Below are 12660 nucleotides of genomic sequence, written 5' to 3'. Positions count from 1 at the left end.
TGTGCTACATTCTCGGGTGAAGAATAAGATGATTCACTATGCAGAAGAGAAATTAAACCTTAATAGCGGCGAGGAAAAACTCGCCCTGAAACCCTAATTCGAAAAACCCCAATATACAATGACTTTCTCAACAAGCAACAGTACATTATATATACTCCAAATCACGGGTCGACCCATCGGGTCGCAGTCGATCCAGTTGAACCATACCATGGGGGCGTAGCCCCCGCACCCCCATACGAGATCAATGATGGGCTCCAGGCTTGGGCCTATCGGCCCAACCCCTCTGCTTCCATCACAGATCTCAGAAAATTCTTCATTCGGGTCACCACCTAAATATGTCGGATCGGGTCAATCTTCAAAACGGGTCAAAAATTCAAGACAAACTTAACACCTATCATATTTGTTCAACTAGAAAAGCCGAACCAAAAAAATGGACTACCAAAAAAAAAGGCAGTCCTATTTCTTCACAATTTGAATATAAAAAATGAGTATTTTTTTCTTCACTGAGAAAGTGTAACTGATTTTCCATTAGTATTGCTAAGGTATTACATGTGAACTAACTATATCCTTAAAATAAAAAATTAAAAAACCTAAGCCAACTCGATCATAGGATCATATTTTTTTTCACCTCTCTTTTGGCCATTTAATGTTTGCTAAGGAAAGCTTTTGGGGAATGGCCAGCTTGAGCATGAACCTAAGGGCCCGTTTGATAACGGTAGAAACGGAACAAAAAGTGTTTGATAAAACTATTTCGTTTCACTTGTTTTCATAAATAGAAATTGAAATTTCTAACTATTTATGGTTCAATAAACGACCTAGGAGAAACAAGTAGAACTTGTTTTGCAGTTTCTGGAAACAACTCGTGACCATTCTTTCTCTGGTTACTATTGACTTTCAGAAACATGACTTATCAAACACCTTCAATTTTGTTTATGTTTCTGCCATTTCTGTAACATTATCAAACGGGCCCTAACATTTCAAGCATGTCTGACAAATTTTGTGGCATCTAAGCATGTGAAAGCACAACATTCAAAAGCAAAATGAGGCTTAGTCAACTTAAGACCAAAACCCTTTATGTATTTATGATCCTTATGGTGGGTTTTTGTAGGGTGGGTTTGGTGACCAAACCTACAAGTAGTTAACCATGAACAAATCTAATACGAGCATAACTTATTGTCTCAAAACATACCAAACACAGCCTAAATTTAGAGTCTGGTTCATATAAAAAGGGTAGTAATATGATTTAAGTAGCAACAATGGTAGGTTGCATTAACCATTACATCAATTAGATTTGGATCAAAAGGTATTTCAATCAAATACAAAGGAATTGAATATAATCTGAATACGATGTGCAGACCTTGACAGTATTCCATTTGTAATTATAGGAAACTGTCATGATCTCTATTATATTTTAAATATTAAATCACCTCAAACAATTAGACAAAAAAGTTGGGTATATTTTGGTTTCACAAGAGTTGTGCATATGGCCAGAAGTTTAAGTGTTCAACATCAATATTTTTTCTTGGGAAGCTAGGAAAAACAATAAATTTTTATAATATATATAATATTAAGGATAAAAATTTGTTGCTTTGTCAACCAACTAAGGGAGTCCATTGTATGGAGTCTAGGCACGATTACACTATGTAAATAACATAATTACTCTTAATTATATAACATAATTACTCTTAATTATATGAACTGTCCGAAATACTTTTAATACTCATAAATTTGTCTCATCCAATTCCTTATAAAGTTGGTGCATTGATGGTATGCAAAATCGCAGACCAATGATCCCTTTCCCTAATATCAATTTGGAAAAACGCCTCATGGGATGACGGCACAGTTGAATTAAAGTAGAGTGAAACCATCATTAAATATTCGTGTCTTATATTAAAAGACACTTATTTTTTTATGCATCATGCATTGTCATGTTGTATGCAACAATGCATTGTACCGTTCCTTATTATATACAATCTATCTAGTAAAATATACTTATGAATAAATATAAAATATCATGTATGATCCATGATAGCAAATGACATATGCATTTTAATTTGGTATGTGAAATATGCATTTAATACGTAAGTATATAATTAAATATGCAAATTTATAATTATCTTATATATTTAAGAATAAATCTATTTTTCAAAATAAGACACACATATTCTAACATTTTTTTTTTGTGTGGTAGAGATATTCTAACATTCGTACTTGTGACTCAATATGTATTTTCTCTTAGCAAAACTGTATGTTTGTATCAATTTAAAAATACCAATTAGTTCTAACATAAATCACGTTGGAGGAATTGGAAAATCAACTACAAGCTATTCATTTTATTGTAAAACATGGATTGATTTTTCCCTCCCTCTTTTTTTCTTTTAAAATTCAATACTAACATTCATAGAATTAGGTTTGGGGATATACATTTATTGTCCTATATTAATTATTTATAATCCTATTACAATATGATGTCTATAATTAGCTTCAGAATTATATATCAATAAATTATAAATTTTTTAAAGGGGATGGGCTCTATATATTACTACCTCAAGTTATGCCATGTGGTTCATTAGATAAGACTATAATTTTTAGACATGTAGATTAGAAGATCTCTTGCTAATAAAGTATTAAGAAATTTAAGATTACCCTTGAAAAATTCTAAGTGTAGATAGAGAGAACATAGACATACATGGAAAGGTATACCATTATGTGGGTGGCCTTATGATTTTTATTTATTCTGTAATAAAAAAAAAAAAGATTTTATCTTAGTATGAAATTTGATGCTTGGACAATTTACACTTTTAACAAATATCCATATTATTGAAATTTTCACATCACCTTCCAAGTGGTAAAAGTTGAGTGTTAGCATAAAGATATGCTTTACATATTTTTATAATAATAATTATAAAAAAGAAAAAAGAAATAATGCATTAATGGATGTACCAATAATAGAAATCTTACAAAGCAAACTAATAAGATTTTGCTACAATCTTATGGATTCACATGTTTGAACCTAATCAGATTTATAAAGCAACGATCAGCTTCGTTTTGACTAAAACTTGACATGTGAATATTAGAGTCAAGGCCTACTAATGCATAAATTTCAGATCTATATGATTTATCACATGGCAATTATTTACTTCAGTTTAGAGAGACATGCTAAATTAGAAAATCTACTCCCCTGGAATTATAAGTTAGAATAGTGAGGAGGGGAAAAAAATCTAAAGACCACGGGGTTAATTTTTAACAAGACGAGTTCAATTGAAAATCGTTGTTGAACAATATGATGACAATATGATGACATAGAATAGTAATCTTACATACAGTCCTTATTGGTCTCAACAAAATTAGAAGGTTTGCGAATCTTCCACATCTCCATTGTGTTTCTAGAGAGATATCATAGGCTGTCAAAAGCAATTATTGTTTTCTAAACTAATTCATTTTTAACTAAAATACAAAAATTGATCATATGTATAAAATCATATGAAATCAATTTAGGATATTATACTTCACAATAAGATAGGGGAGAAAGCAACATAAGCTGCTAGAGTACAAATTGCGACATATATCTCTCACATAATGAGTCCTGGGACCCACATAAACACTTTCTCGCCTATTCTAACCTTGTGGAATGTAGATGGTATCATTTTTCAGATCCTCATTGATATGGCGTGCAAGTTCATTCATACACTAGCAGCATGAGAAACCTTCCCCTGATAAAATAAAGAGGAAAAAATAAAGATAAAAATTTTTGAACAATATAATGTTGGAGTAGTAATCTTATGCAAAGACCTTATTTATCTAAAAAAAAAAGAATGATTAGAGAATCCGCCCTAAAAAAATCCTCATGTGTGCTTGTAGAGAGACTTCGTAGGGTATTAACAACAATTATTAATTACCGAAAAAAATCAGTGTTTTCCAAAAGTAATTTATTTTTACCTAAAATACAAAAAATATATCATATTTACAAATTCATATGAGATCATTTTTCTTTGGGTAACAATATGAGATCAATTTAAGATCTTTTAAATTTGGATAAATATCAATATAGGATCTTATACTTCGAAGATAAGAAAAAAAGAAACATACGTTGCCAAAGTAGATTTCAAAATACATCTCACATAATGAGTAAGCCATGGTCCCAAATCGATTATATGATAAAAATAAAATAGGAAAAAAGGTTTATCGCGACATTAAAGTAGATATTTCCACCAATAAGATCGTGGAAAATGATTAAGGGGCATTTATTGTAAAGAAAATGTGAGAAACAATCGAATATAATTTGTACACTAGCATCATGGGGATCATTTCCGTAAAAATAATAAAGAAAATTGTAAGAAAATTTTCTTTCATTAAGAGCGTGATTGACGTAGTTGTACTCTTATGTCTCTCTCTGTCTCTATCTCTCTCTAAAATGATCTACCTATGTGCCATAGATTGAACTAAAAATGAATGATGATTGGGTCTCACATAGACCGAAGAGCCATATTCCGAGACAAAGAACACTAATGAAAATGGAGGGAAAGAAATTAATTCCAAAAAAAAAAGGAATAATAAAAACAAAGAGGGAAAAATAAGACACATATGTCAATTTGATAAAAGATTATGTCCTTTTAAGACCGAATATACTAAATTATAGAAACTTCTAGCCTGGATCATCTGCGGAGAGGGAGGAGGCGATTGACATATTGAGGCAAGTCCCGTGAGAAAAGATATTGACCATTCGGAATGAAATTCAAATTCACCCCAAATGCAAATTGAAATTGGCGTTAAATGAAACGCTACTTAAATTCACGCGTAATTTAGATAGAGAAAGGTGAGAAACAGAGAGAGAGAGAGTGCTTCGTTAGTCGTCTGACGGTCGGAGGAGAGAGAGAGGGAGAGAAGGAGCTCTGTGTATGGCTGCGTGCAGATGGCTTCGTCCTTTCCGTCGGTGAAGTAAGCGATTCGACTTTCTTTGTTCGAAGGATTTTTTCTTTGCGTTTCAGTCGAATCGCTGCTAATTCCGGCGGAGAATTTAACGGTAGCTTACGATGTTCATCTGGCATTGCTTTGGTTAAGTTTGTAATGGCGAACTACTTCTAGTGGTGAGGTACGAACTGTATATATCCCTTCCCAAAACATTAGTGTTATTGTTTTCCCTCCAAGTGCCGATGAACCAAATGCTCTATAATTTGTTTTGTATATCATGAATGTAATGTAATGGTTCGGTTTCCTTGTTTGGACATTTCTATTTGTTCTGGTTTTTTGATGTTTTAGGGTTTAATGATCAGGTTTTGATAAAGGAAATAGTAGGCAACGTATATGGTTAATTGAGTTTGGAGTGCGAGAGCTTTGAAGAAGCGTGGAAGGTTATATTGTATTCGAAGGGAAAGTAATTTACTGTTGATATAGAGTGGGGGGAAATGGAAGAAACAGAAGAAGCTCGCGCTGATGTGATGCAGCGACTTCAGTCCTCGTCTGGGACATCTTCTTCTTCTCTTCCGAAACCGACCAACCGATTCGAAGTTCCCCATTTGAATACTTCGCTTGTTCGCGCTCCGCTGAGACATTTCTCGCAGAATTTCAGTCCGGAGAGCAACAAGAGGCCTGGTATACCTCCATCACACCCGCACTTCCCTCCCGCCTCTCCCTATGCGCAGATCCCAGTCCCCCGACCAGTTACTCAGCAACTGGGTTCTCAGAATTTTAGCCCAAGTCCTTCTCATTCGAGATCTCTTTCACAGCCGACATTTTTCTCTCTCGATAACTTACCTCCCCTGAGCCCTTCACCTTACCGTGACTCATCATCACCCTCGCTATCTGACCCAACTTCTGCGGATGTTTCAATGGAAGACCGAGATGGGGGCTTGCAGGCATCACACCCTCCTTCACCTTTCTCGAGAGGTAACTCCGGCCGCATCAGTGAGAGCCTCCCCCCTCGTAAAGCGCACAGGCGCTCTAGCAGTGATATCCCCTTCGGGTTTAATGCTATGATCCAATCTTCGCCGCCACTCATCCCGCTCAGGGGTCAGGGTGTCCTGGACCGCTCAACATCTCCAAGAGAGAATTTGGGTATGGTGAAGCCGGCCCAGTTGGTGAAACGGGAATCGGACTGGGATAGGGATGTTGACAGCAATGCAGAAGGAATGGGGGAGAGAAAATCTGAAGGGGAAGCTATTGATGATTTGTTCTCCGCGTACATGAACTTGGAAAACATGGATTCTCTGAATTTATCTGGAACCGAGGACAAACAATGTCCTGAGAACCGTGATGATTTAGATAGCAGAGCCAGTGGCACAAAGACGAACGGGGCTGATAGCAGTGACAATGAATCAGAAAGTAGCATAAATGAGAGTGGCAACAGCATGAGTCGCCCAAACCCAAGTTCCTCCACTGAGAGGAAGGAAGGGACCAAAAGGAGTGCGGGGGGAGATATTGCTCCAACCACCCGGCACCACAGAAGTGTTTCTATGGATAGCTTCATGGGAAATTTGCCCAACTTTGGTGACGAGTCACCAAAGTTGCCACCTTCCCCTGGAAACCTTGCAGCTCAACATTCACGCAGCAATTCGATGGACGGGAACTCTACTTTCAGTTTGGATTTTGGTAACGGCGAGTTTAGTGGGGCTGAGCTTAAGAAGATTATGGCCAATGAAAAACTTGCTGAGATTGCATTGACAGACCCTAAACGTGCCAAAAGGTGCTGAAATCTTCATAATCTATTCAGTAAAGAAAGTTGTTTTTGGCGTGGATGTAATGGATTCCAGTGTTGCTTTATATTCCCTTTTCCCTAATGCTCATCTGTTTATCACAGGATTTTGGCAAATCGGCAATCGGCTGCTCGATCTAAGGAGCGGAAAATGAGGTATATCTCAGAATTGGAACACAAGGTGCAAACTCTACAGACAGAAGCCACCACATTGTCTGCACAGCTGACACTGTTACAGGTTGGTTGGTACCTGGCATGCTAAGATTTTCCTGTGTTGTTTCCCAATAAAATGACTTGACTAATATTATTTCCACTAAAATCAAAAAAGAGAAGGAAAGAAAAAAGACTTGACTAATAGATATTAACTTGTGTTGTTCAGAGGGATTCTGCTGGGCTTACGAGCCAGAACAATGAGTTGAAGTTTCGTCTTCAAGCCATGGAACAACAGGCTCAACTCAGAGATGGTATACATCTTTTCTTTTGTTTTCTTTTATTGTTTGCTCTCTCTTATTACATGATTGATTGCCATGTATCATATGTTGATGAGCAGAAACATTTACACTTGAATCAGTGTCCAGCAAGTAGACTTATACTGGTTTTTCAAATATGCCTGTGAAATTCATTATTGTCCTGTCAAATGTTATATGCATGTCGCTATATCTTTCGTGTAGCTTTCGTTGATGTTTGTGCCCTGAATCACTTGAAATTCAGTGGATGTGTCGGAAAAGAGAATTGCATGTCTTTGTCCTGCCGATTTCCTAGAGTTAAACAGTTGGATCAACTTCATTTATACCGGGTGAAAGAACTAAAATAAGATTGATTAACTAGTCAAGCAAAGGGAGACAACTGACAATTTGAAAATAGGATGCCAATGATATTAATATGCCACTTCTTTCTTACTGATTTTTTTTTTTTTTGGGGGGGGGTGGGTGTGCAAGAATGACTTTGATATGTGTTATAGGTGCTGATCCTTTGGACATGTGGAATGCAGCATCTTCTGTTGCTTGCTTAACCTTTTTATGGCCCCACTAACCCCAGGCCCCCAGACCTGTGCTCCTTGATAATAATGATAATAATATTAACAATGTTGGTCATTATCATTGTTACTACTATTATTACTTAAAGATGGATGTTGATCACTTTACTACAAGCAATGGATGTGATCATTGTACATTCTATGGGTTGTATTTTCTAACGAAAATTGATGGCCCTGGGACACTCATATTTCTCTTCTTAACTAAGATAAGTAATTGGTAGGTTGCAACATCCAGATCTAATCAAGGGATTTTAGAGTTGTTGCAATATTGGTAATGCAAATATTGAAGAGACCCTAGGGCCAGCAATCTATAGGACCCCCAAATTTGGTTGGATGCTCACTGATACTCTCTCCCCCCCCCCCCCCGGATCATGTGAGCCCTTATCGATGAAACCATTTCTCACATCGTGATTGGGTTGGCGTGGGAGATTCGTCCCACACGACAAACCTTTGCCCTGAAACAAGACTATGAAATAATGGTTAGCATTTGATGCATTGCAGGTTGGGGATACCACTGGATAGGTGGGCCCTGGGTCCTCCGGGTGTTGCTCCATTTATAACCTTTGTAGCTTGATTACATTCGTTTGTTGGTGTTATTGGTAGGTGGTTTACTAGAGATCCCAGCAGTTTTTACATCTCTATTAGGAGGGGGGGGGGTGGGCCAGGGGGGTTGGGTTGGGTAACTTTGGGTGAGCTTGGAGGGTAAGGATTCATCTCTACTATTGTACATAATGATAGTCCTAACTATGTACTACGCTACGAAACCAGAATACTATATCTTGATAAACTGACACTTTGTTTAGTTAGACTCATGTGGACATTACTTATAAATAAATCCACTACAATGTCCTCCCTTGCAGCCAAATCAACTTTTGTGCCATGTGCTCTGTTTTCCTGAAATGTCTCTTTTCTCTGAAGGTGCACCAGTAGCCTCACAACTGGTTACCATTCTCTTGCCCAATATTTTAATGTGTTTTTTTAGTTATTTTCATCTGATCTTTCAAGGGAAGGTCAATAATGTGGTGACATATGCTTATAGTCTGATTTATGCTTTGTTCCTGCTGAGTGTTTCTTTCCCTTTTCTTTATGGTAAAGATGTCAATACCATTCTATACAGATGCTTGGATTCCCATATCTGTTCCTTATGTGGCTTTTTTCCTGCTTATGGCAAATGCTCTGATTTATGCTTGTTCCTGGTGTGTTTTTCCCCCCTTTGTGTTAAATGTGGGATAAGATTTCGGTACCATTCTATACGGATGCTTGGAATCCCATCTCTGTTCCCTGTAACACTTTTTTCCTTGGATGGCAAATTCTCTGATAAATACCAGTTTTCCTGTTATTGCACCGTTTTTAGTTAGTTATTTATTTGTTTATTTATTTTTCAAGTGATTTCATGTAATGCCTGTCTATTAGCTGTGACCCAATTAGTTTAGCTCTCAGAATAAAAAATTAATTAATTTATTTGAAAACATGGCAGCCCTAAATGAGGCCTTGACTGCGGAGTTCCAGCGCTTGAAGATGGCTACCTCAGAATTGAGTGGGGAGGTTCATCCTTCTAATTGCTTGTCTCAATCCATAAGTCCCCAGATGTTCCGATTGCAGAATCAGCAGCTCAACATCTATCAGTTGCAACAGCAGCACAACCAACAGCCACCACAACAGCAACAGGTGCATCACCAACAGCAGCATCCCACCAACACACCGGCAAAGAATGAATCAAACCAATAAGACGAGGGGGAAGTGGTATTTTGGTTACCAGTTAAAAATGTTAAATGGTCTAGTCTATTAATCTGGAGAGTTAGTCTGGCTTCTACTCTTCATCCAATCATTCCCTGTATCTGTTAAGGTGTGCACTTGCAGGTAAATGACATGAGCTGATTCGATCTGTGTCCCATTTCGGGCTGTGCAAGGTCCTAGAAGGGGTGTGATCGGATAAGGTCTGTTGGACAATTTTTTGGCATAAAGTTGCTGTCTCAAGACTCAAATCCAGGGTAGCAGAAGGTTATATAAGCAAATATATATATTTATTTATTGTTAATATTTTGAATTTTCATTACATAACTTAAGCATTGATTTGTCTAAAAGCTTGTTTATTTTGTTTGGACACAGAGGAGAGGCAACTCTTCCTCTTTATCTTTGTTTTTACTTTTTAGGTTAAAAGAATACCGTACAAACTTTTAATCATATAATGGGTTCCTGTTCTACGGTTACGTGTGGTGATTCCATACCCCAATGATTATGTGATTTCAAATTGCTCTTTAAGTCTCTTTTTAAGTCTTGTATCATTGAACATATTAAAGTAGCTTTTTTCATTATAACTCTTTTTCGGCCTTTTGATAATCTTTATCCAACTTGGTTAATTGTTTTTTTATTTTTGATAGCCTCCCAATCATGTGCTTCATGGCTTAATCAATTAAACCTTTGGCTCAGTTAAGTGCCTGGGTCAGCTGTTTTGAAGGGTTTGGGAGGGAAAAAAATCGTCTGCAATTCGGATCTGGTATAATTTCGTGAAATACCACCTTCAGGGGGTGACACGTGTATTGATACCAATGCAATGGTCCAGATCTGATTTAAATGATTTTTCACTGATTTAAAATTTTATTAGTCGTACCAGATCTGGACCATTGCATTGGTATCAATACACGTGTCACCCCCTGAAGGTGGTATTTCACGGAATTGTATCAGATCGGAATTGCAGACAATTTCAACCCGGGAGGGAGAGGGTTTTCTAGACAGGCGTCATAGGGAGGTGTGACAATGGTATTATATATAGGATTGTAGTGAAGTCATTTTATGGAAGAAGAAGAGCACCTTTGTGTCTTTATTTCCTGCTGACATGAAATGGCCTTGCTGCCTGAAAGTGTCATCTACTCAGATAACCCTTTCCCTATAGTTTTTGTCTGGGAGCATGACTTATGCCAGCACACCTGTCTCTTTCTCCTCTACAAAGTAAGAGGCAAAGGTGTCTTTTCACAATGGGAGAGAGAGAGAGGGAGAAGGGAGTGGTGGTGTAAGCCACGTTCCTGAACGGTTCTTTCCCTAATAATATTAAGGGGAGAAAAAAGAAGGAATGGTTCTAGGTATCGGTTGATATCGGATCAGAGAATAGTAAAATTGTAAAAATATGGTAGCCATGGGTATTATTAGGGCACTCTTTGCTCCCACACCAAAAAAATTGTTCCTAATAATATTTACACGACCTGAATGATAGGCGAGGAGTGTCAAGAACATGTCTACAAAAAAAGCCTGAACCATTAAGAAGGGGATCAGTGATTTAACACCGACCTCTAAATGGAGGTGGCAAACTGCTACGTTTCTCTGTTTCTTAACAATTCTGGATCAATTTCTTACATTCATTTGTCTCCCTCATGGAACAATTCATGTTCACTACCGTTAGGCTATGTGGGATTTCCATCTCTTCGTTTTCCTGGTATTTCGTTTGGTTCGTTTATAGAACCATTGTTGCATACTTCATCTAGGAACAAGGTTCGAAATACTTGCTTTTGGATCCGGATTGGTCTCATAGACTGATCATTGGGTTATACCAGTTGATCGGAACCTAATCAGTACTCAGGATTGCTCTGGACCAATACCGATCCAAGCAAATTCACCGATACTGATCCAGTTCTAAACCTACACTTAGCAAAGGCATCGTACCAGCATTAGTACTGGGTGCCGGTGTGCTGCAGTTGACCATGTTGCCCTTGAAAATATCAAGACGGGTTTTTTGTATCATTCACCGATATCACCAGTCTGGCATCAATCTAATTTGCAGATACCGATACAGAATGGCCAACACCTAACTAAAACCATCCATTGATTGTCCATGAGACATTTTCTCCCCAATCACCTAGTAGATATAGCTGGGCGAGGCCATGATATTCATGAATCAGTTAGAACTCTTCCCTTCCTCTCCATTTCATCATTTATTGAGGTTCGTGTGCTTATGAATTTCTGCCCAGAGTATACCTCTGGCAATACTGTTTAAAGGCATTGGATAAGGAAACTCCCTCTGGTTTTACCTACCCAAGAAACAAGAAATAAGAAATAATGAAACAAACTAACAATCAGTCCCCAACAAAAACGTTCACTGGTTGCACAGCCCTTGGCACCAATGGGGGCCAATGAGGGGACACATGGGAGGATTTCATTCCATAAAACACGGGGTGAGTTTTGTGGGTTTCACGCGGGTGGAGGGCATCATATCACCACCTTGTGTTTGGGTACAGGAGCTGCAAGATCAGGGAGCATTCTTTTTCCCAATCAGTAACAGTTACAATATTGCACACGTATTAGAATAGGCTGTGTTTGGCGTGAATCTTCAGAATAGATTTGGTTCTAGAACAGAGTTGAGTTTAATGCGGATACTGAAATTCAATTCTTCTCTATTTTCTTGCTTCATAAAAATGGCATAAACCTAAACTCTATTCCGATGATGCATACCAACACAACCTGGATCACCAAAGAAAGAAAGAAACCAACCCGAACAATGTGAAATAAACAAATTGCAATATCTGATAGAAAAAAGTAAGCCATATGCTGATGGAAGCTTCAGTTCACACCCAAAAGTATCAGATCAGTGCCAGCAGATAAACCAATACTGTACTCATTCAACAAGGGACGACCTGCAATTTGCACCAACCCACAGATTCTTGTGCAATATGCTCCTCGCCCTTTGCTCCAAGCACAACCACACATTTATGAGATCTGTTTGATGCAAACCTAAACATGTACTCAAGATTCTATCACAATGTCCACAAAACCAAATATTTAGTCACAACTGGTTAGTTATGTCATACATGATCTCAATGAAGCTGATTCACAACCCAAAACGCATTATACGGCTTTGCTTTACAGCACCTGGCACCAACAAAAAGATATGCAAAGAGCATATATCTAGAGAGGTAAACCTTTAATGAGTGCCACGGATGCC

At 37.7% G+C, this 12660-nt stretch overlaps 1 protein-coding gene across 2 annotated transcripts; it reads left to right on the top strand.

Moving 5' to 3' along the window:
- Positions 1-4868: 4868 nt before the first annotated feature.
- LOC122084987 (bZIP transcription factor 29) lies at positions 4869-9937 on the top strand. 2 transcript variants are annotated; one of them, XM_042653404.1, is made up of 5 exons: positions 4869-5092; positions 5274-6682; positions 6797-6929; positions 7071-7155; positions 9205-9937. In XM_042653404.1, the coding sequence occupies exons 2-5, from the start codon at positions 5406-5408 to the stop codon at positions 9453-9455; spliced, it is 1746 nt and encodes a 581-aa protein (XP_042509338.1). In that variant the 5' UTR covers positions 4869-5092; positions 5274-5405; the 3' UTR covers positions 9456-9937. The 2 variants fall into 2 exon arrangements, with proteins under 2 accessions (XP_042509338.1, XP_042509339.1); XM_042653405.1 differs by having other exon boundaries at positions 5260-6682.
- Positions 9938-12660: the final 2723 nt, after the last annotated feature.

The sequence above is a fragment of the Macadamia integrifolia genome, chromosome 7, assembly GCF_013358625.1.
Source record: "Macadamia integrifolia cultivar HAES 741 chromosome 7, SCU_Mint_v3, whole genome shotgun sequence".
Classification (NCBI taxonomy): domain Eukaryota; kingdom Viridiplantae; phylum Streptophyta; class Magnoliopsida; order Proteales; family Proteaceae; genus Macadamia; species Macadamia integrifolia.
The sequence above is the reverse complement of the archived record's forward strand: the minus strand, read 5'-3'. Positions and strand labels throughout refer to the sequence as shown.